This window comes from Palaemon carinicauda, chromosome 6, assembly GCF_036898095.1.
Source record: "Palaemon carinicauda isolate YSFRI2023 chromosome 6, ASM3689809v2, whole genome shotgun sequence".
Lineage (NCBI taxonomy): Eukaryota > Metazoa > Arthropoda > Malacostraca > Decapoda > Palaemonidae > Palaemon > Palaemon carinicauda.
This window is the reverse complement of record NC_090730.1, coordinates 28,551,730-28,577,257: the sequence shown is the minus strand read 5'-3', so window position 1 is coordinate 28,577,257 and position 25,528 is coordinate 28,551,730. Positions and strand designations below refer to the sequence as shown.

General features: G+C 38.7%; 1 protein-coding gene across 2 annotated transcripts in view; it reads left to right on the top strand.

Annotated features, from left to right (window-relative positions):
• Window positions 1-23,011, top strand: part of LOC137642536 (zinc finger FYVE domain-containing protein 1-like) — a 164,360-nt gene extending 141,349 nt beyond the window's left edge. For both annotated transcript variants that reach the window (XM_068375172.1, XM_068375171.1), the window contains exons 15-16: window positions 11,618-11,713; window positions 22,120-23,011. In XM_068375172.1, the coding sequence (XP_068231273.1) occupies window positions 11,618-11,713; window positions 22,120-22,337 (314 nt within the window). In that variant the 3' untranslated portion in view covers window positions 22,338-23,011. The remainder of the gene's footprint in view (window positions 1-11,617; window positions 11,714-22,119) is intronic.
• Window positions 23,012-25,528: the final 2,517 nt, after the last annotated feature.

Here is a 25,528-nt window from a genome sequence, read left to right as displayed (position 1 = left end):
ACCTCCAAGATGACATATCCCTCAATTTTTAAAGATCATTTGGATTAAAATTGATAAGTTATCTGAAATGCAAATCAAGTCTGGTAATTTGAGTTTTCATTTAGTGTTAAAGCCTTTAATTCCAAAAGATGTTCGGACATACAGTATATGAAAATACAGTACAGGGTACTTTCAATACTGTATCAAGTATGTAAGATTTAAGTATAAAACATTGGCAAAATAAATGCCTAAGGGGTGCAGCTCACAACTTCTGTTAGGAATTTTGGAAATAAAGATTACAGTATTGCAACTTGGCTAAGAGAATTTCTTTATATCATGTTTCATATACTAAGAGAATTTCTATATATCATGTTTCAAATATTTTTTTTATGAAAATAATTAGTTTTATTGCTAGAATATCATTTCTTTATATTTATGCAAGAATGTCCAGTTCCTTACGCAAGCTTTTTCTAACTAGGGTACCTATTTTTTTACTTTTTTCTTCAAGAATTTGAGGGAAAGGGATATGTTAGTATCCCATATACAGTAGCACCACCATTGTCTATGACTTCTTCATAAAGATAATGTCTCTTTTATTATTTTCTCAATGGTGTCGTAAATAAACATTTGCTATACTGTACGTCTCTCTTGAATTATATTCATTGTATATCTTAGTCTATTCGTTTGTTTATTTCCAATTTTTATGTTATGGTTATGCTGAAAGATGCATAAAGCGTCAAAGACAATAACTGAATATGCCTAAAGCGTTAAATTTGTCTAGAAAATTTACATAGAATATATACCAGTACTAGCCATGTCCTATTCGTTTGGGCACTTGGTACATGGTTTATATACTCTATTACAGGATTTGAGGAAAGGCTCACCACTGCTTAGTAAATAACCCTGAAATATCATGATTATATCCTTGTATTCCACATTGGTGAGAAAAATTATTGCTAAAAGTTAATACTAATGTTTATTCAACCAATCTCAAAGAAAAAAAGAAAATTGAAGCCCGTATTTCTTTGTCTGCCCATTTATATATTAACAATTTTAGTGTTGAAAAATGCATAAAGTGCCAGAGACGATAACTAAGTATGTCTAAAGCATAAAAGTTTTCACTGAAAGTGCACAAAGGAGATTATATTAACCCTTTTACCCCCAGGCTCTTTGGAAATTTCCAACCCTTAACCCCCAAGGGGTTATTTTTTCCCCAGCACATTTTGCAGTATATATTTTTTAAATTGCTCTAACAGCCTTAATTTTTGTCATAGAGAGGTCAGGTTGGTCTCATTTTCTTGGAAAATGCCTGAATTTTCTCAAAAAAATATAAAAATATGAAAAAAAAAAAAATTTCTAGCATTTTTTTGCAAGGACGTACCGGTACGTCCATGGGGGTAAAGGGATGAGTTTTGTGAAACGTACCAGTACGTCCTTTGGGGGTAAAAGGGTTAAGCTAGAAACGTCTTACTCAATTGGGCATTTTAGGAAGTAACTATGAGATATAATTATGTTCTTATGATCGTCAGTGGTAAGGAAAATTACTGCTAAATTCCCCCCCCCCCCCCAAAAAAAAAAAAAAAACATTGATGCCGATTTCTCAAAACATGAATTTTTCAGAGAAAAGTTGTTATTACCATTTTTGATATTAATCAATTTATGTCATTCAAACCTGAAAATATAGAGAATTTTATAGCCTACAATCTGTAGATTCACTTTTTGAGAGTGACTTCTATACATTGATAAAATAATACATATAAAAATAAAAATGCTGAGAAAATTTTCAATGTATAACTTATAGTGCATAAAATTCTCTACTGAATGATTTTTAAATGAAAAAAATCAAACCGAGAAACAATAAAGTACAATAGTAGGAATTTAATGTAACCCCAAAATAACTTTTTATGGGGCTGAGACTCACCCCTTGAACACTTTTTAGAAAAAAAAATTCTATTAGACCTTTCTGCTTGATGACACTGAAATTGGGTTGTGGGAAAACACTAAAACTTTGTTACATTATAAATTTTTATAAATGGGAGAGAGGCCACATTTTCTAGAATGAGTTGCATGTTATTCTTTTTTATTGTAAAAGTAAGAAAGGTATTTTAATAAATTTTTTATAAAAAATTTATCACAAAATACCTGGAGCAATTTCATGCATATATTGGTTTGAGATAATCTGTGAGGATTTATTAAGAATCCGTAGGGTCACAACCTTTTAAGAAGATTCCATTTTGTTTATAATATAAGGAGTAATAGCAGAGAAATTTGCTGATATAAATTGCGTACACTAGTTAGTAAATGGAGCTTACTGTATGGGAATCAAGAAGGTAGGTGACACAAGGTAACACAATTGTTAAGGATTTTTTTGTTTTTATATGGGTTTAGTCTAAAGAATATTAAGGGTCTGCTGTATGTTCCATTAGAAAGTGTCAAATATATTAAGCATATGCCTTATGATCATTTAAAAATTTTGGAGATATTAAGCATCTGCCGTATGTTCCATTAGAAAGTCACAAAGATATTAAGAGTCTGCCTTATGTTCCCTTAAAATTATATATTAATAGTGACCCAGCATTGAATTAAAGCCTGCTTTTTTATTACATAATTTCACTACTACTCTATTCTGTCCTCCTGGAATTACCTATCACATCACATCATTTTGGTCTTTATATGCTGAGCATCATGTTTCACTCCAGTAATCTTTGTAATGATTTTGTGAATGGAAAATCTGTTTTTTGTTTTTCTAATTACTCTCTCATGATTTTTCTGTTGAACTGGAGAGATTATAGACACTAATCTCATGGAGATGGATCAAGTTTGGAAAGATTTCAGTTAATTCACTTGTTATAACAAGAAAATATATACAGTACTTTGTATATTAATGTAATTAAAAAGCTCTTGATAAAGGGCAAATCGATAGTGAAGGAAGAGGATCTTTCAGTATTGGTCTAACAAATAGTTTTCATTTCACAATTTGCATGAAGCTAGTGTAAATGTTTTGAGTTGGAACCCTGATTATGTAGGCTTTAACAAATTAAAGGCGCTGATAAAACAGTCGAATTACAACCAATATGACCTGATCAAATATACTTATTTGTTCCGACACAGATACAAACCTTCGCTATTTATTAGGGTATCACTTTTGGCAACGCTGAAAACCAGCCAAGACAATTTTAGTGAGGGATAATTACCCCATCCGCTAGTTAGCGGGAGGGGGTTGGGGTATACTAGTTACCCCGCTCACTCTCACCTGTTGGTTGAGTAACCACTTTTACTTTTGGCCTCCCGTTAACAACCTGCCTTGGCTTTATTGCTTTTCCTTTTTCTTTTGTGTATGTTTGTCCCGCTATGCGGACATGTCCTGGGATTGAGGGCCGCCGCTGCGGCACCTTCACGTCATCCTTGGAGACAGACCCACATCTTTTATGCCGGGCTTGCCGGGGAACTCAGTGTTCGCGGGACAACACCTGCTCCGAGTGTAGGGAGTGGCCTGCCTCCTAGTGGGAGAGGTTTGCGCGTAAGAAGAAGTCTAAACGCGAATCTTCACTTTCGGGGTCTTCCGCGAAATCGAAGAAATCGCGGGCTTCTGCTTCTTCTACGCCCAAATCTCGGCCCGAAGCTAATCTTCGACCAGGCCCTTCCGGGGTACAGTCGAGCAGTAGCGCAGGGCTTGTGATTCCAGGTCAACCCTGGGGGATAGACGAGGATGACGGCTCCCCCAGTGAGTTGGCTCCTTCTCTTCCTCCAGGGAGCGCCTGTTCCTTGCCAGACCTTGGGTCTGGTTCCAATGCCGAGGAGTTAGCTAACCCACCAGGGGCAGTGGCAGGGCTCTCTCCAAGGCGAGCTTCCCCCTTTGGGGGAACATATCTCTCGTTCGCAAGAGAAGGTTGCCTCTGTGCATCGGCAATCTCCTTACGCTTTAAGTTCTCCTCCAGGGGCGGAAAGAGAACCTTGTTATAATCGTAGTTCTCCTTCGGGTGAACTTTCCTCCTCTGCGGAGGATTTATCTGTCGATCTTTTTCAGTCTCCCCCTCGGGCGGAGTCTGTTGTACGTTCCTCTCCGGAGGTTCGTAGAGTGGAGGGGTGGGTAACCCCTCTCCACTCCGGGCGTTCTTCTCCTCGGGCTGTGAGGAGACGTCTTTTTGAACCTGCTGGTTCTCCTCACGTTGACTCTTCGGGGTCTCGTGACGATCACCCTTCGGGCTGGCGTGATCGTGAGTCTTCGGACTTTAGTCATGTTGATCCCGCGGGTTCTCATGACAGCAGGAGGCCTTCGGGTCTCCGTCACACTGAATCTTTAAACCTTTGGTTTTTTTTTACGCTGAACCCTCGGGCTCTCGTAACGACGGTGACGTTGAACCTCTGGGTTCTCGTACCATCAATCACGCTCATCCTTTGGGATTTCGTGACAGAGGAATCTCGATTCCTCGTTACGCTTACTCTCCGGGATCTCGTAACCTGAGTTACGCTGAACCCTTGGGCTCTCGTAACTCTAGTCGTGCTAATACTTCGGTGTTTCGTGACAGAGAAACTCCGGTTTCTCGTTGCGTTGTTCCTTCGAGTTCGCGCAACACAGTTCACGCTGAACTTTCGTGTTCTCGTGACCAGAGTCATTCTTATTATGACAGAGAGTTTTTAAACTCTCGTTGTGTTGATCGTTCGCGCTCACACAACATAAGCTATCGTGAACCTTCGGGTGAGCGTAGCAGTGAGTTCTCTCAACAACCTGAGAGCTCTCGCGCGCATGACCAAGTTGGCGCACACGATCAAATTGGCGTGCACGGCCAAATTGGCGTGCACGGCCAAATTGGCGCACACGACCGATTCGGAGCGCACGATCGCCTTGGCACGCACGACCGCCTTGGCGTGCACGACCGCCTTGGCGCGGGCAAACAAAATGGCGATCATGGCATGCAGGTTCATCATATGGGGCTCCATATGTACGAACAGCCTATTGCTAGCCATGCGCGCGAACATCCTGTTGTGCTCACCATGCGCGCAAACATCCTGTTGCGCACCATGCGCGCTAGGTGCGTGAACAACCTCGTGCGCTCCAAGAGCGCGAAAAAGGTGCACGAAATCGGGAGAGGCGCCCGCGCGAGCCCCTTCCGCCTACCAACAGTTCGGTGCAAGAGCGCACGATCATCTTGGCGCTCATAATCAGTCTCTTGAGCCCCTTGGGCCTCAACAGAGACAACGGTAGCCTATGCAACCGAGCCCAGATCCTATCCCTAAGGGTAGGCCTGTGCCTATCTTGCCTGTAGGGAAGCTTCCATCGGACAAGAGGGTTAGGGAACCTGCCCAGGTTCCTAAACCTAGGGAGCAGTCCTTTCCTAAGGACCTTCCCCCTAGTTTCACAGGAGCCCGTGACCCCCCCGTGGCTTAGCAACTTATTTAATGTAATGCGCCAAGCCATGAAGGGAGTTGTTCCCCGCTCCCAGTCCTTAGGTGATATACCTAGGATTCCCTTGTCGCCTCCTCTTCCCGGGGTCCTCTCCTCCCTCCGATCCTAGGAGGAGGTTGGGAGTTCTCGCACAGGCGGTCCCCTCAGGCAAGGGGAGACGATCATCCCCTCGCAAAAGACCTCTGGAGGAGATTAGGCATGAACCTCAGAGTAGCCCCTTGCAGTTCAAGATGCCTCAGGCCAGGCCAAAGGGGGAAAGGAAAAGGATTCGTCCTTCAACCCCCAAGGAGGATAGGGTTACTTACTATGGAGACTCCCTCCCTTCTTTACCGGTTGAGATAGTCTCTAATGAGGCACAACCTGCGACCGGACAGGATTCATCCCGTACGGCAATGGACTTACCTTCCACCCGTAAGCCGACGAAGTCCTCTAGGCCCTTGGGGGACAGAGGATCTCCGGCTTTGTAGGAGGGAACCGAAGGATTTGTTCACCATCCCCAAATCCTCGGCCAGACTTTCTTCCTCACTGCCTCCCAGGCAGCCAGAAGCAAGCACCTCCCCGGTAGTTCCCCTATTCCCAGTCGATACAGTTGACGACTTTGACCCACGCCGGGCTCCTATGGATGAGAGCTTGGACGAGGAAGGGCAGAGCGATCTCGAGGACGACGCTCTGCCTGCAGCCGCTAGCCCTAAGCTTACAGAGGATGAGAGGAAGGAGTTGGAACACGCCTTCTGGCAGGTTCTACCCTGCATCCGTTCCATCAATGGACTTCCAGATCCATCAGCAGCCCCTCTAGATAGAAAAGAAACGGTCCTTAACCAGTTCTATGGCACTCAGAAACCTCATAGGACCAGTGCAGCTTTGCCCTGATCAAAGGGGCTGAAGAGTGCCAAACAGAATGCTGTGTCTCAGGCAACTGGTTCCACCTCTTCTCTCCGCTCCAACTCGTTCTTCAAGCTCTTACCTCCTCCGTATGTGTTTCAGAGGAGGTACTATGAGATCCTCGGAGAATCCATTCCAACGCTGTCTCTCGACCACTCTGTAGAGGCACTCTCGAAGGCCACCCCCTCTGAGAAACTCTTGGGACTCCCTGTCTCCTTTTCGGCCTCTGAAATCCTAACCCATTAAAAGGTGGCGAAGTATGCCATGCAAGCTACTTCGTGGCTGGATTTCTGGTTGGGATCCTTAGGACAACTGATGCGGTCTAAAGACCTGTCTCGGGAGTCCTCCAGGAATTCTTTGGAGACTTTCCTTTTGTCCGGCACTCGGGTCCTCGAGTTCCTCTCCTGAAGAGGAGGGATGCTGTCATAGGAAAGCTCTATAAACATCTCCCTTAGGCCGAAGTAACGAGTCTGAGAATTGCTCCTTTCGAGGGCAATTCTTTGTTCCATCCCGAGGATGTCGAGCGGGTGGCAGAGAGGTGGAGGAAGTACAGTCAGGACTCTCTCATCCAAAAGGCCTTAACAGCGAGACCTTACCCCTCTCAGCCACAGCGGAAAACACAGCAGAACCCGCAGCCGAAAAGGGCTAGAGACCCAAAACAGCAGGGTAAAAAGGGTGCAAAGCAGGCCTTTCACAGCAAAAAGTCCTTCCGTGGGGGAAAGAGTAAGGAGTGATCTGGCCGAGGCCGGTCCCAATAAGGCAGGCAATCCTCCCATTTGTCCACTTGTGGGGGGATACCTGCAAAGCCGCTGGCAGAGGTGGCTTTACCACGGGGCCGAACCCTGGACGGTCGAGGTGATTCGTTCAGGGTATCGTATCCCGTTCACGCTCTCTCCCTCCCTCCACTGACTCGAGTGCCGATTCCATTGAACTCCTGTACGAAGGGATCCACACAGGAGTTTGCCCTCAGGGCAGAAGTCCAGTCCATGTTGGAGAAGGACGCTCTCCAGGAGGTCCTCAATGAGTCCCCAGGCTTCTACAGTCGTCTCTTTCTTGTGAAAAAGGCGTCTGGAGGCTGGAGACCAGTCATCGATCTCTCGGCCATGAACAGGTTTGTCGAACAGACACCTTTCAGGATGGAGACGGCCGACACAGTTAGACAAGCGATAAGACTTCTGGACTTCATGTGCACTCTAGATCTGAAGGACGCATACTTCCAGATCCCAATTCATCCGTCTTCCAGGAAGTATCTGAGATTCATGTTCAATCGGAAGCATTACCAGTTCAGGGTGCTGTGTTTTGGTCTTTCCACTGCACCCCAGGTATTCACGAGAGTATTCGCCCTAGTATCATCTTGGGCTCACAGAGTCGGCATTCGTCTCCTAAGATACTTGGACAACTGGCTGATTCTGGCAGACTCAGAGGCGGCCCTTCTCCGCCACTGAAACGAGCTTCTAAGGTTTTGCCAGGATCTGGGGATCGTGGTAAACCTCGAGAAGTCTCAACTGCTCCCCTCTTAAGAACTGATATACCTAGGCATGCGATTAGACACCCTAAGGCACAAAGTGTTTCCATCAGACGAAAGAATCCAGAGACTGAGGGAGATAGCACAGGTCTTCCTCAGTCGGGAAGAGTTCCCGGCGCAGAATTGGCTTCGCCTTCTCGGTCACCTCTCTTCCCTGACTCGACTGGTCCCCAACAGTCGCCTGAGGATGAGATCCCTCCAGTGGCGACTAAAATCCTAATGGAAACAGCACTCCGATTCCTGGGATCACCTAGTCCGCATAGGGCTAGAGGAACAGTTGGACCTCAGGTGGTGGCTGGCGGAGCCGAACCTCTGCAAAGGGGTCGATCTTCTGATCTCTCCCCTGGAATTGATGCTGTTTTCGGAGGCATCAAAAGAAGGGTGGAGGCTCACGTACTGCACCATTACATCTCCGGCTAATGGTCCGAATCAGGAAGGTACCAGCACATAAATCTCTTAGAGACGAGGGCAGCCTTTCTGGCCCTCAAAGAGTTCCACCAGGTCCTGGCGGGGCACTCTGTGGTGCTGATGAGTGACAACACCACGGTAGTAGCTTATCTAAGCAAACAGGGCGGTACCTTTTTGCAGCAGCTGTGCCATCTTGCAGTAGAGATACTCAGATGGGCAGAAGACAACTCGGTGACTATCAGCTCGCTTCATTCCGGGCAAGCGGAATGTACTAGCAGACAAGCTAAGCAGATCGATTCAGATAGTTGGCACCGAGTGGTCTTTGAATCCTCTGATAGCCAACAAAGTCCTGACTTTGTGGGGTTCCCCGACGGTGGATCTGTTTGCAACGGCCCTGAATTTCAGGCTTCCATTGTACTGCTCTCCAGTCCCGGATCCCCAAGCTCTTTGGCATGATGCTTTTCAACAACGGTGGATAAACCTGGACGCTTACTCGTTTCCCCCGTTCTGTCTGATGAGAAAAATCCTTAACCAGGTACGAGCAAGCAACAACTTGCAAATGACCCTCATAGCTCCAGTATGGCATCACGCAGAATGGTTCCTGGACCTTCTGTATCTCCTCACGGAGATCCCGAGGGAGCTTCCTCCACAACACGACCTCCTCAAACAACCACATGCCAACATATTTCACAGAGCCATAGCCTCGCTTTGACTTCACGCCTGGAGACTATCCAGCACCTCCTCACACAGAGAGGCTTTTCGCAACCGGTTGCGAAAAGAATGGCTGGACACCTCAGGAGATCCACAGAGGCAGTCTACCAGGCGAAGTGGTCAGTTTTCTGTGGTTGGTGTGGTGGAAGGGGTATCTCTCCCTTCGATGCCTCTGTTCCAACCATAGCGGAGTTTCTTGTATACCTTCGGGAAGAAAAGCTTCTCTCGGTCTCGGCAGTCAAAGGCTACCGCTCAGCCTTGAGTCTTGCCTTTAGACTGAAAGGAGTCGATATTTCCTCCTCGTTGGAACTTTCTTTGCTCATACGCAGTTAGGAGCTTACTTGCCCCCATACAGAGCTAAGACCTCCCCCTTGGAACGTGGTTCGGGTCCTCAGGTCTCTTAAGGGCTTCCCCTATGAACCACTACGCCAGGCCTCAGATCGCCACCTCACGTGGAAGACGGTGTTTCTGCTCGCTTTGGCTTCGACAAAGAGAGTCAGCGAACTTCATGGTCTATCTGCTGATGTCTCCCACTCTAGGAGATGGGGGGAAGTAATCCTCAACTTCGTCCCTGAGTTTATAGCTAAGACTCAAAATCCGGGTGTGCCGGACTCCAGGGTCAGCCCATTTCGGATAGAGCGTCTTCATTCTGTAACCGAAGATCCAGACCAACTGGACATAGTCCAGTGAGGAGTCTGAGGTGTTACTTAAAAAGAACAGCAAAAGCTCGCCCCCGTGTACGAGCACTTTTTGTCAGCCCGGGAAGGTCAAGAGGAGGGTCACGAGGAATACTATTTCCTCCTGGATAAGGAAAGTAATCGAATATGCTCTATATCCAGATCCTCCTCTGTCCAACCGACCCAGAGCTCATGACGTCAGAGGCATTGCAACGTCTCTGGCGTTCAAGAAAATTTTTTCTGTGGCACAGGTATTGCAAGTAGGCGTGTGGAAGCATCAGACGACCTTCACAGCCCACTACCTGAAAGACGTAACCCACAGGAACATGGAAACCTTCTCTATTGGTCCTATGGTGGCCGCACAACAAGTGATCTAATGCCTCAGGCTCCTTGATGGACAAGTAGCAGAGGTTTGAGGACTGAGGTTACCCGGGTTAGTCTAGGGTGAAAGAAAAGAATGTCCGGCTCACTTCTTTCTTTCTCCTTCTCCCCCCCTGGGGAAATAGCTCCGCAAGACCGAAGCATAGCTGACCTCACCCCTCTGCAGGTACGAATCATTTCCCTTGTGCATCCTGGGTATGAATGAATACTTTGTTATGTCATCAATACCTCTTGAGGGAGGGTATTGGATATGTCTTGGAATCCTCGAGTTCTTACGTGAAGACAAGCCACGAGTCTCTCTCACACAAGCTTCTGCAGGCCGCTATCAGTGAGTTACCTTGTAACTACTATGATTTTAGCGAGGGTAGGGTTCCCTCTACTATCGATCACAGATCAAAATAGAGAGGACCCCGGGTCATGACCAACGCCAGTTGGTAGGACTTCCTCCCTCCTAAGAGTAAGTCACCCTATTGGCGAAGGTTTGTATCTGTGTCGGAACAAATAACAAATTTGGAAATAATTTGTATTTTTCTTAACATACAAACCTGAAGCTATTTATACAAATTGGCCCGCCACCCTGTCCCCCTAGAAGTCCTGCCAGAAAGCAAAAGTGGTTACTCAACCGACAGGTGTGAGTGAGCAGGGTAGCTAGTCTACCCCAACCCCCTCCAGCTAACGCGGATGGGGTAATTATCTCTCACTAAAATTGTCTTGGCTGGTTTTCAGCGTTGCCGAAAGTGATACCCTAATAAATAGCTTCAGGTTTGTATGTTATGAAAAATACAAATTATTTCCAAATTTGTTATTTTTGTCAATGATTTTTACCCTTCAAAACCCATCCCATTGATAAATGGCTGGTATTGTTGAATAATGAATCAAATAAATTGAAAATAATTAAACAAGTTAAATTTTGTTATTCCAAAGAGAATTCCTCATTGAAGTACAGTACAGTATGTACTGTGATTTTATCTTATATTTGAATTGATCTAATCTACTTGACCCATGGTTATTTGATGAATAAGTAACCCGGCTCATTTTCAAAATGCAGGACATCCCTTACTGTTGAAAATATTTTATGTAACTGTCGAATCCTCAACCTACAGCAAGTATTGAGTGTGTAAATAAATCCCCGAAAACAATGTCAAGCTGTTTTAGTCAAATTGTAATGTTGGGATATTGCAAATAGGGCCTAACATGTTAGAGTGCAAATCCTTTGGGCAAGCCCTGTGATTGTCATGAATGGTAACTTAGTTGTCTGGTTAAACTACAGTATTTAATAATAATAATGATATATGCTGATGAATGACAGTAGCAGCAGCTAGTTCAAGGAATATTAATAACTCAACCTCCAATGTGTCGATAGGCTATTCAAAATTATTACAAAAGATAGCAATCCCCCTTAATGGTGTAATACCCAGTTTATTTACATTTTGCTAATGAAAAATTCTGTCAATTTCCCTTGAAATTCTATCAATATTTTCTTCATACAAATTCATATCACAGGAAATTTCCAATGAAAAAGTATAGGTATATCCTAATTTGTATCCTCTTTTGAAACCTCAAGTTTGCACAGGTTTTACTGTTTTCTTGTACAGTATAGTGTCAGTTTCTTATATAATTTAAAAATGTATTTTGTCTTATCCACAGCACCTAACTTCAGTGGTGATGAACGTACAGTGAGAGTTCGCCAGGTTAGTGAAGTGATATCGGGAACATTGGCATCTGTAGCTAAATACCCAATAGGTAAGTTCCATTTTATATCTATTTTAAAAAAATATTTTAATGTAATGTTATCTTTTAAGTATGCATTTAACAAAGCCTTGTTTTCTCACAATAATTTGCCTAGGTTTTTATTAAATAACCATAATCAAGGAGAATGTTTATGCAGTAAGCCCTTTACATATGAATGAGATGTATTCCAAGAGTGGGTTTTTAATTTGAAAAGGTCTTAGTCTAATATGTTTAGCTTGGGTATCCAGTTCATGACTTGTAACCACCTAATCTCTATTGTGTTAATCAACTGGGGGTTTCTAATGCTAGTGATCTCTCCTACATATGTATTATGAATTCATACAGCTATTTGACCATAATAAAATGCAAACCACTTTATATTTAATGCACACAGGTTTTTATCTCTTGAAAGTTTATCAGTTGAATGTTTTAGGGGATTTACTGTATAACACTGAAGCTTTGTTAGAGAAAATTGAATTATTTATGTTTAATACTAAATTTTTAAATTTTGGTTTAAAATAGTTCAAGTTTGTATAAACTTTCTTGTTTTTTTTTTTCTATTTGATACATTAGCTTGATTTCTCATAATTTACTGTATTTCTGAGGCAACATTTTTTTTTTATTAATGAAACTGAATCATTTAATTTTTGTTATATAGTTGGTTGTTAGTTTATTATATTTTCTGTTGAAGTTTTTCAAGTACAAGAGTGATTAGTTTCAAAGCTTATAAACAATTCTATTGGTGGATTGGTTTATTTATTGTTGCAAACCAATAAACTACTGTATGTGTTTAGTCTGAAGTATTGATATAGTTTTATTGATTAATATTGACTAACATTATGCCTTTTCGCCATAATTATGTCTCATTTTTTTGTAAGATGAAAAGATCCATGTTTTTAATTCAATTTAAGCAGTAAAGTATCCTATAGTTTTATATACATATGTGAATTAAATGAAATTTTTATTAATTTTAGTATTCCATTTACTCTTAACATAATGGTATTGTAACTAAATCTTAGGTAAGGAGCCTCCTATCTTTTTCTTGTAATTTCAAGTCCTGGTTATACAGTATAATACAAAATTGTACTGGATATGTTATTCTTGTAATTTCAAGTCTTGGTCCTATAATACAAAAGTGTGTTGTGTGTACTTGTATTAGGCAAAGAGAATGGATAGTGAAGCTGCTTTCATGTATGTAACTGAAAGAATTTTAACATTTTATTTACATTCCTGATACAATCAGTTTCCTACATACAAACGTTCAACTAAAGATCTGGTATCGAGATGTGACTACTATCTACCTATTTACCCAATTTTGGGGGGTAGCCAACAGAAAAAAAAAAGGAACAAAAGGGGACTTTTCTTCTCTTCGCTCCTCCTAGCCTGACGAGGGATTCATCCGAGTTTGGTTGGTACTGATAGGGTGCCACAGCCCACCCTCCCCCATTATCTACCACAAAGGAAGTTTCATATGATGAATCCCCTACTGCTGCTACCTCAGCAGTCATCAAGGCAACCGATGGGAGCAGGGGGGCTTACCAGAACTGCGTCACAATCGTTTAACATTCATTCCTATTTCTAGCATGAACACGTCCAAAAATAATCATCAATGAATTAAGATACCTAAAAGATAATATTTTCTTGTTGAATTTCAAATTGCACTGCTGAGCAGTATGTTAATTTGCATATCTGGCATTTTGTGGCATACTGAATGTTACCCCACACTAGTTTATATAGGTCATGGTCACATGGTGTTTCTCAACAAGATTTTGTTTATATAGGTCATGGTCACATGGTGTTTCTCAACAAGATTTTGTTAACATATTGCCTTGCGTTATTCCTGTGTAGTAATCTTATGCTATTTCTAACCAATATGCTTTAATAGTAAGCGCAAAGGTAGTGATAATCTTGTGCTGCTAAGACATAGAAGACAATGGAAACCAAAAGGAAAATAATAAGAGTGGAAAAAGGGGAAAAGATTTCAGATGTTACATTTAACTTTAAAAGATAAAAGTGTTGAAAGATGCTACATATAATGCGTGTATTTTTTACTGAATTTACTTTAACCATTAATACAAAGACTGATAAAAGAAAATGTATGTGAATAAAACATATTAGGAAAGAGTAAATAAAATAGGGTAGGGAAACAAAGAAATAAGTAGACTTGTTTGCTTAAGAAGCTTTTTCCCGTGACTCCCAAGATCTTAACCCTTAAACACGGTCGTTAATAATACCTACAGGAACACGGTTTTGGGGTAAATTTTACTCCAATTATGGAAAATCAATAAAACTACAGTAGTTGTAGTCAAAATCTAATTAATCTGGAAATCGTTGGCAGAAAATATAATGTCTATACTTTTATTTCTCCTGGTGTTTAAATTGTTACTACGGCAAAGTGAATCTGTTAAGGACAACTCAAAAAAAGGACTAAAAATATGAAAATTTATTACATGGGTACACAGAAAACCTATGAATAAAATATTACAGCTATAGTCTGTAGCGATGATCCACACATACCGAGGTCAGGAGCCTAAGGTATAAAAAGCACAGCCTCCTGGTAGCAACACGCACTGTATAAGAGAGTCAAAAATAAGTTTTCTTTTGCAAGTGAAAAAATAACCTAATTGCAATTAAAAAATTCTTTACATTTTCTGATCACTGGCTAAGAACATAGAATGACCATAAATTACTACTCTTCTGTCCTGAGAGTCCAACAACATTTGAGAAATAAAAAAACAAATATATTTGTTTACAAAAAGAGAATCATTATAAAACAGGCAGCAGGAGAGACAGCACAGGCAACAGAAGAGACAGCATGGCCAGCAGCAGAGACAGCATGGCCACCAGCAAAAGAGAACACGGGCAGCCAAAGAGACATCACAGACAGCAGGAAGGACTGGTTTTGCAGCATGTTGATCAGCCACACCCCAGAGCCTTTTAAATCCCATAGCAACAGCTGTCACAGCCAGGCTAGCAGAGGGAGAAGGCAGGGAAGGGTTTTGGAGTTGTGGGTCACTGGTGGGAGGGTGGTGTGGCAGGGCTACATGCTGGACACTACATAGCTTTTGAGGCGTTAATGAACGTCTTTGTCTCTTGCACGCACTACTGTACTCCGTAACTCCATTTCATCGAACTCATCACCGACATCATCAGATTCAGACGGTTGCTCATAATCTCTGTCAGTATCAGTCATCCAAAATCTCACTTTCAATATTATCATCTTCATTTTTAATTTCACTTGGCAACAAAGAACTTACTTCTGACATACCAGACTTATTCATAATGTCCTCGAGTTTGTATGTTATCACGGTTATGGGGTAAAATGTACCCGAAACACAACATACAAGGCCCCATGACGGCGTGAACGCGGAAACACTACCTTAAAGCATGAGAGCTAACAGCCAAATGAAGCTACATAAAGACCCACTTGGCTGCCTCCACTCATGTGACCATGCCTACATGAAACACATGGGTGTTGGGTAAAAAATTACTCACAGCAGTGTTCTAGGGTTAAGCATATCTTCCCAATAAGGGTTATCTCTGCAGGAAGCATTTAAAGAACCTTACCTGTAGATCTGACAACTCGCCGTTTTCTACCTGGCCCTTAGCAGTCTTAGGAAGTTTGCCAGAGTACAGGTGTTCCAACTTAGAGCCAAATTTGATTTATATTTCAGCGTAGGAATAGATTTCTTTAGTAACCTAAAGTTTTTATGAATATTACTTACCTGGCAGTTATATATATATAGCCTAAGTCTCTGACTTCCGGCAGAATTTATTCGAAAATCGCGGCAACCGCCTTGTGGTGGTTGTGCGGTTAGGTGGTTAACAACCCTTACAGGGTGGTACCTGGAATCATTCCCGTTTTCTCTTCCTCAGATTATCTCTGCTGGCCGGATCGACAACATCGTTTGTCCGCCATTAAGAGTTTTTTCAAATTGCTTTCCCTACATCGCTGTTTTGGACTTCGTTTGGTGAGGTACACTATTTTGGGATTTGGCAATCGTGTTTTGTTATTAATATCGTATTATTTGCTTTGTTTATCATGAGTGAAAAACTTCATATTCGTGTATGTGCGAGTGATGTATGCAAGGTGAGGTTACCGAAATTGTCGGTTGACCCTCACACAGTTTGTATAGGGTGCAGGGGGTTTGAATGTGCACTAAATAATAGGTGCAAGGAATGCGAGGGTTTAAATGAAGATGATTGGTTAGCTATGAAGCGCTATGTGCGCAAACTAGAACTCGATAGAGTTAGGAGAGCTAAATCAAAGTCAAAGTCTGATAGTGAAGCTAGCTTAGATTTATCTATTGACCCTTTAATTGTTACCTCTTTGGAAATTGTTCCTTCCCCGAATGTAGTAACTCCTGCCCCTTCCACAGGATCTGCGCCTGCGGATGACCCTCGGTATGCCAGGATGGCTGCTGAGTTGGAGGCCTTTAAAGCACAAATTATGGCCTTTAAAGGTAAGGGTGAAAGTGATATTAGTGCTTGTGAAAGTGCAGTGGAGGTGGGCAGCTGATCGAACCTGTCATACCCCTAGGTCTAGACCTCTACCAAGCTCCCAGGACCAAGGGAGACGGTACGTCGAAAGCCGAAAGGGGGTGAGAGGTGCTTATCCTCGGTCAGTCGTCGCCTCAGACAGTCCTATTGCGACCTCCCAGGCTGCTCTTGACCGCCGTAGAAAAGGCGTGTCGGATACAATAGTGTCTTCACCTGATCCTTCTCCCAGACGCAAGTGGCAATACGAATCAAGACCGATGAAGAGAAAGTGGGACCGGGATGTGCAGTCTCGCTCTCCCTCTCCCGGTTCGAGTAGCCGAGATCCTGAACCTTCCGAGGACGACTTCGATGTTGTTCCTGCTAAGAGGACGAAACCGAGAGTCCTTAGTCCAGTTAAGCCTGCTAAATTTCCTGCTTCTGTTACCAGCGCTCCCAAACAGCCGCTGCCTTCGGAACCGCAAGAACCAGCAGAAGTCGCTAAAGCTTTCATGGCTGTTATGCAGGAAGAGCTTTCATCGCTAGTGCAAGCCTTTCAGTCGCAATCCTTCCCAGTCCGACAGACGTAAGGATGTCTCTTTACCAGTTAAGAGATCGTCTTCTAGGAGGGAACGAAGTGCCTCTCCAAGAGAACCTCTGCGCACTTCGTCGGCCGTTCGACACCGCGCACCCTCCCTCATCAACTCGGCGCCAGGACGATACTGCCTCTCGCTCTCGGCACCAGGACGATACTGCCTCTCACCCTCGGCGCCAGGACGATTCCGCCTCTCGCTCGAAACTCCAGGACGATTTCGCCTCGCGAATTAGGCGGCAGGACGAATGCAGCCTTCCTTATCAGGACGAATACAGCCTGCCTTATCAGGACGATACGGCTTCTCATCAACAGGACACTTCTCGCCGTCAGGACGATAGCAGCGCTCGGCGACAGGACGCTTCCTTCTCTTGGCGCCAGGATGATACCTACGTTCAGCACCAGGACGCAAGCAGCTCTCTGTGCCAGGCTGCTTGCAGCCCACTTCTTTAAGATGAAGATGTAAATCTTGATCAGGACCTCGATGATGTATCGGAAGAGGAAGAGAAACCTACCGACTCTGCTAGTGATTATAAGGTTCTGTCTTGCTCCCTTTTAGAACTATATGGGGAGGAATTCCAACCTTCGGCGCCTCGTTCTCCTCAGTCACAATTCGCCAGGAAGAAGGCGAATGATCTTAGTGGCTCTATTCTGGCCTTCAAGGGAATGGTTCACCGAAGTGGTGGGCATGCTGATAGACTTCCCAAGAAGACTCCCGTCAAGTCCAGATCTTCTGAAACAGCCCCACTTCGAGAGGTATCATCAAAACTCCCTCACTCTCAAACTGACTGCCTTCAGACTGTCGAGAAGCTTGTCAGATCTCGAGGCTTTTCGGCGCAAGCGGCGAAAGTTATCGCCAGAGCAAGGAGGATCTCCTCACAAAGAGTCTATCAATCTAAGTGGGAGACCTATATAGCTTGGTGCAGGCGGCACAAGATTTCCTCGACCACTACCTCTCAGAGCCAGATTGGAGACTTTTTATTGTACCTCAGACAGGGATGCTAAGCTGGCTGTATCTACCATCAAAGGATACAGGAGTATGCTCTCGACTGTCTTTAGGCCTAGAATTGTCCCAAAATAAAGATTTGCAGGACCTCATTAGATCTTTTGAGATGATGAAACAGGTACAATTAAGACCCCCACCTTGCAACCTGGATGTGGTGTTTAAGTTTCTGTGCTCCAAGAAATTTGAACCTATCTCGCAAGCCTCTCTTCGAGATGTAACAAAGAAAACCCTCTTCCTTATGACTCTAGTGACTGCCAAAAGGGTCAGCAAGGTTCAGGCGATTAAGAAGCGCGTAGGCTTCAATCAAAATGGAGCGGTTTGTGCCTTAAGGTTCGACTTTCTCGCCAAGAATGAGAACCCTTCGAAACCCTGGCCTAGGACGTTTGAGGTCCCCTAACCTCACGAACCTAGTGGGTCAGGAGCAGGAAAGACCCCTCTGCCCAGTTAGGGCCCTCAAAGCTTATTCGGCCCACACTAAGAACGTGAGGGGTGCATCCAACTCGTTATGGTGTTCGGTGAAGGATCCTCAAAAAACCCCTGTCAAAGAACGCTTTGTCCTTTTTCCTGAGGGAAACTATTAGGGAAGCCCATCTCTTATGCGAGGAAGTAAATGAAATAACAAAACAAATCCTTTATTGTTTTCCTAGAACACACGTCACCTAGCCTGCGTTGTTTTGTTTACGCTCATCAGCTGCTCACGTACGAAATGCATGTTTCTCCTCTTTCTTCTTCTTCTTTTATGTTCTTTGCGAGTTTGTTATAAAAGCATAGGATAATGTAAAGGTGGAAAGTGTCATGAAATAATGTTTAAAATACGGGATCTCAAATGACATGGATGGCAGTGAAGACTATTTATTGTACGAATGTGACGACGAAGCCAAAATCGACTCACCGGAACCGGACTGGAATCCTTACGATGATGGCGTATATGATAAATCTCGTGATATGTTCGAACAGCTTTTCGAAGCAGACAGTGATAACTGTGAGGAGTTTTAGTGGTGTTAGATTTATACATGTCGCAGGTTTGATGTTTAATATTGATTGGAAATAGTTTTACAAATTTCTAAGTTTTAAATGCAATACTGTTATGTACTGTAATTTCTATGAGAAATGAAGATTGTACCGTTTGTAATCCAAAATTGTTAGTTATAGCTAAAAATAATAATTTTGAAACAAATAAATATGATATCCTATGTTATTACTATCGTAATTAACACTAGCATTAAAAATTACTGAAAGGTTGGCGAGAGAAAAAGTTGCTAACAACGCAACCAATACTCGATGTTTACATTTTCTCAGCTGTGCGCGTATGGTTAAAAGTTGGAATTAATCCTCGAATTTATCATTTATCCCATTTTTGTAGATATGCCAATAATATGTACGTAAAAATGGTTTTATTAATTTCATTATACATTTATATATTAATGTAAATCATTTCATGTGTGTCGGTGGTTATTGCACCTCAACTTAGGCTAGCCTACTGATAAACCTGACATAGAATTCAAGGTGTGATTTTTATAACGGTAGTATAAGACGACCCCTCATTTTTAATGGTTAAATTTTGGAATATAGGGTCGTCTTATACGCGGAAATATACGGTATATATATTATATATATATATATATATATATATATTATATATATATATATATATATATATACATATATATATATATATATATATATATATATATATATATATATATATATATATTATATATATATAACTGCCAGGTAAGTACTATTCATAAAAATGGATTTTTTATGATAAAAAAAGTTTTATGAATACTTACCTGGCATATATATATATATATATATATATATATATATATATATATATATATATATATATATATATATATATATATATATATATATATATATATATATATATATATATATATATATATATATATATATATATATATATATATATATATATATATATATATATATATATATATATATATATATATATATATATATATATATATATATATATATATATATATATATATATATATATATATATATATATATATATATATATATATATATATATATATATATATATATATATATATATATATATATATATATATATATATATATATATATATATATATATATATATATATATATATATATATATATATATATATATATATATATATATATATATATATATATATATATATATATATATATATATATATATATATATATATATATATATATATATATATATATATATATATATATATATATATATATATATATATATATATATATATATATATATATATATATATATATATATATATATATATATATATATATATATATATATATATATATATATATATATATATATATATATATATATATATATATATATATATATATATATATATATATATATATATATATATATATATATTAATATATATATATATAATATATATATATATATATATATATATATATATATATATATATATATATATATATATATATATATATATATATATATATATATATATATATATATATATATATATATATATATATATATATATATATATATATATATATATATATATATATATATATATATATATATATATATATATATATTATATATATATATATATATATATATATATATATATATATATATATATATATATATATATATATATATATATATATATATATATATTATATATATATATATATATATATATATATATATATATATATATATATATATATATATATATATATATATATATATATATATATATATATATATATATATATATATATATATATATATATATATATATATATATATATATATATATATATATATATATATATATATATATATATATATATATATATATATATATATATATATATATATATATATATATATATATATATATATATATATATATATATATATATATATATATATATATATATATATATATATATATATATATATATATATATATATATATATATATATATATATATATATATTATATATATATATATATATATATATATATATATATATATATATATATATATATATATATATATATATATATATATATATATATATATATTATATATATATATATATATATATATATATATATATATATATATATATACATATATATATATATATATATATATATATATATATATATATATATATATATATATATATATATATATATATATATATATATATATATATATATATATATATATATATATATATATATATATATATATATATATATATATATATATATATATATATATATATACATATATATATATATATATATATATATATATATATATATATATATATATATATATATATATATATATATATATATATATATATATATATATATACATATATATATATATATATATATATATATATATATATATATATATATATATATATATATATATATATATATATATATATATATATATATATATATATATATATATATATATATATATATATATATATATATATATATATATATATACATATACATATATATATATATATATAACCCACCCACCTCCCCTCAGGAGACAGGTTGGGCAAAGATAATCTGAGGAACAGAAAACGGGAATGATTCCAGGTACCACCCTGTAAGGGTTGTTAACCACCTAACCGCACAACCACCACAAGGCGATTGCTGCGATTTTCGGATAAATTCTGCCGGAAGTCAGAGACTTAAGCTATATATAGTATACAGTATATAACTGCCAGGTAAGTATTCATAAAACTTTGTTTTATCATAAAAACTCTATTTCTGGGGCAGCCTGTGACGGCTGGTGAAAAGTCCTTCTTTGTACCTTTTCTAATATAAATCTTCCAAATAACTAGAGAAAGATAAAAGCATGGAATGCAGAGGTTACAACCCTCGCGCGAACACCTTGTAGGTGTCGTATATTTAACAAGGGCATGCGAAAACCACTATTCACAGGCTGTCTTCCATTTAGATAATCCCTTCATCAATGGGGAGGGCCGTGACAGGCCCTAGAGAACACAGTTGGACTACCCCACCACTATATTTTTTGCACCGTGACTTTTTAATTTTTCATTATTGTGCCAGGCCGGAGTCAACTGTGTTGATATTACAAGAGTACCTAGCTTACTTTAGTCTATTTTTTATGAAAAGTCTTTTGTAACTTGAAATTTGTGTAGTAGTTTAGCATTCCATGAAGATGATTTTCAGCTGTTCTAACAATTATAGAGTGAATTTTGATTTATTATGTTGCTTATCTTTTCAGATTTTTTAAAGGATAGTACAAGGCCAACTTACTGGGTGCCAGATGAATTTATCAAGGATTGCTCAGTATGTAACATGGAATTTGGACCTAGACTTACATTGCATCATTGCAGGGCTTGTGGTAAAGGTGTTTGTGAAAAGTGCTCTCCTTCCTTCAGACCTGTAAGGGAAAGGGGATGGGACCATCCCGTAAGGGTTTGCAATAACTGTCTTAAGTAGCCTTGGGTTTCTCCAATAAAGTTTTAATGTTTTTAACCAGAATAAAAGATTTGTTGGCACCATAATTTTGCACCTTCATTTTGATATATCTCAGGAAAAAAACTTTTTCGAAGTAAAATACAGTTTCTCTTTGAAATCTAGGTTGGATGTACTTTCTTTCCAGCTCCTCTGTTGTACTTTAGTTGGAGATTAAAAGTAAAAACACAATTCTATAGTTTTAAAGCAAACATATCATTGGTAATGTTTCTGCACTTCATTGCATCAAAATTTCTCATACATCAGTGCATTTATAGAGAAATACACAATATAATAGGCATCAAATTTGAAAAGGGAGATATTTCACATGACTAAACTACATATGGTTCTGATATTCTGGTAATGAGACCATTAACTGTATTACTTCTATGGAAATGTGTACTGTACTGTGATGAAATAATTATGTAATAATAGGATTAGACATGATTGTACCTAGTACAGTTTCTGCCGCAATTCAAGATTTGAGGACGAATCCATGTTCAAATTGTCAATGCTATAGATGTTTACAGGATTTTTTACACTTTTAATTGTATATTGTTTAAAGTTATGATTATTAGTTTTTTTTAAAAGAGCTGTTTCATATGGTAAATAAAGATTTTATGATTATATGGAATACATTAAACCCAATTTATTCATAAGTGTATTATTAATACTCTCCTTAAAATTCTGTTTCGAATTACGTAGAGCTTTGTCGCATTATTTATAGGCTGCTTGAACTAGAATGAGAAAATGGAAGGAAAAGTGTTTGATTAATTTATTTGCATGGAAGGACTCTTAATAGCTGAAATAATAGTCGTGAAAGAGATGAGTACTTTTTAACCTAGAAAATTGACTGGCAATGGTCTCGCCCTTAGAAAAGATTAAAAAGTCTTGAAAATTGTTACTCAAACCGTTGAAGAATCTGGGGATTCTAGTCAATTACAAGGAATCGGTACTCGCTCCATCTCAGAGGATTATATATTTAGGATAAAAATAGCTTTAGTTTCTCTTCTGACTTTTCCTTTTGCTCTTGTCTGAAGTGATCGACAGAGTTCAATACAATGAATCCTGTATCAGCACATATGTGGATGAGACTTTAGAACTATAGCCTCCCCAAAGAAGTTTGTTCCGTTGGGCCATTTAAGGATGAGGCTTTGTAGTTACACATCAATTGTTGTTGGAACAAAGTGACCGATCCAAATGAGTCTTTATTTCCTTCATATCAGGATAAACTGAATATAATAACATGGTGGGACAACCTTCCTTATTTTTAACAATATAAGGGATATCTCTAGTTATGAAAATTCCTGATCTCTCATTAAGGATTCCAGGGGCAGTGTGGTTGAAACTTTGTGTCATCTTACTCTGTCAGTATAGTGGAATGACCAAGAATCTACACATGAATTTCTTCAAGATGTTAGCAAAAGTCTGAGGGAGAATATAGTCACCAGGAAGGTTATTGTTGTGTTTGGGGACAATACATTGGATTTGGCATACTTCAAGTAACAAGGGGAACGAAGTTTGAGACCCTTTTCCTTCTAGCCCAAAATGGCTTCAATGGACAAAAGTATGGGGTATTGATCTCTTACCCCAGTTAACTCCAAGGAAATTTGAATGTTCTACCCAACCAGCAGAGTAGGAAATGTCAAGTTCCTCAACAAATGGTCTTTCAACCTAACAGTATGTATATATAGAGATATGGAAGTGGTATTAAAACCCAATACAGGTATGTTTACAACAAGGTCTATATATACCAGGTCAGCCAACACGCAGCTTAAGCTGTGGATCACCCATACTGTGACGTCAAGCTTTCCCGTCTCACACACGTGGGTAAACAAAACAAAGGACCGTTGCCTCAGTTAGCTACCTATAGAGGTAACGTAAACAATAGGAGACGCTGTGTCCATTATCATTTTATTCATTCATTCATTCATTCCGTCACTAATAATGCCAAGTAATTGCACAGTATTTCGCTGTTATAATAGACATGATAAAACTAAAAGCTCAAACATAAAATACCATCACTTTCCAAAAGAAAAACCATACATAGACCAGTGGATACATGCATGTTGCTGTGCAGACAGAATTAACGTTGTGAATGCTACTGTTTGCTCGATTCATTTTAAACCAGGCGATTACAAAGATGACATGGTTACTAGGTACTTACACAAAGACTAAATAAAGATTGCCTTAAACATTTCTTTGGATGTATAAGGCAAATGGATGGGCACTATGATCATCCTCATGCTGTGAACTTTAAATTTCGGCTAAAAAAAATGTTACTAGGAAAGGAAATTAAAGTATTAAGTGAAAAGGGTAATATCACTACTGTTAAAAAATCTCATGAATCAGCCAAAGACGATGAATCTATCAGGAAAGAAAGGGACTTAGCGTTAGAAATATGCCTAACAACGCAGATATTCAGAAATTTAGATTTTGATTTAGAGAAAGATGCTTTAGACGAGGAAGAAGACCTTTTGAGAGCAATTAAAGATATAAAGAAAGATATTGGGGGAGTAATTGAGGAGGAAGCTCTCTCTTCAATAAATTGGTGGATATATTGTAAAAAACATTGTGTAAAATATCCTGAGTTAGGAAATAAGACTGAAGAAGTGCTAAGGAATAATACTTGGATAGCATGTGTTAATCGGGGGGAATTACATGCACCTTCTAGTCAGTTTTTTTCACAGTCGTTAATAATGCGGGAGATTTTTAATGCTGTAAACGGAGAAGCTCTCATGGAGGGAATAAATTGTTTTAAAAAGCTTTATTTAGAATTAAAATAGTCTGGTATTGAAGTTCCTGACAATGATACTGCTTTTTTTTTTTTTTTAAGATATCGGTAAATTTTTTAATGCGATATCTTAATAATTTGATAAAGTATATAAAACCTCAAAGACAACCATGCCGGGAGGCCCTAAGAAAAAAAATGAAAGTTGTAACTTAAAATATTTTCCAAAGGTACAATGTTTTATTTACATTGACTGTGTGATAGATCTACGTTCTTAATGGGTCTCGCCAACACTAAGCCCCTTCAGATGACGTAGGTGCGCAGAAGAGGCTTAAAATCGGTACGCTGTCTGGCTGACCTGGTATATCTGGACCGTGGTTTACAACCTCCCACAACAGGAAGGCGGATGTACTCTGTTCTCCAGACCAGGACACTTTAGCCTAAG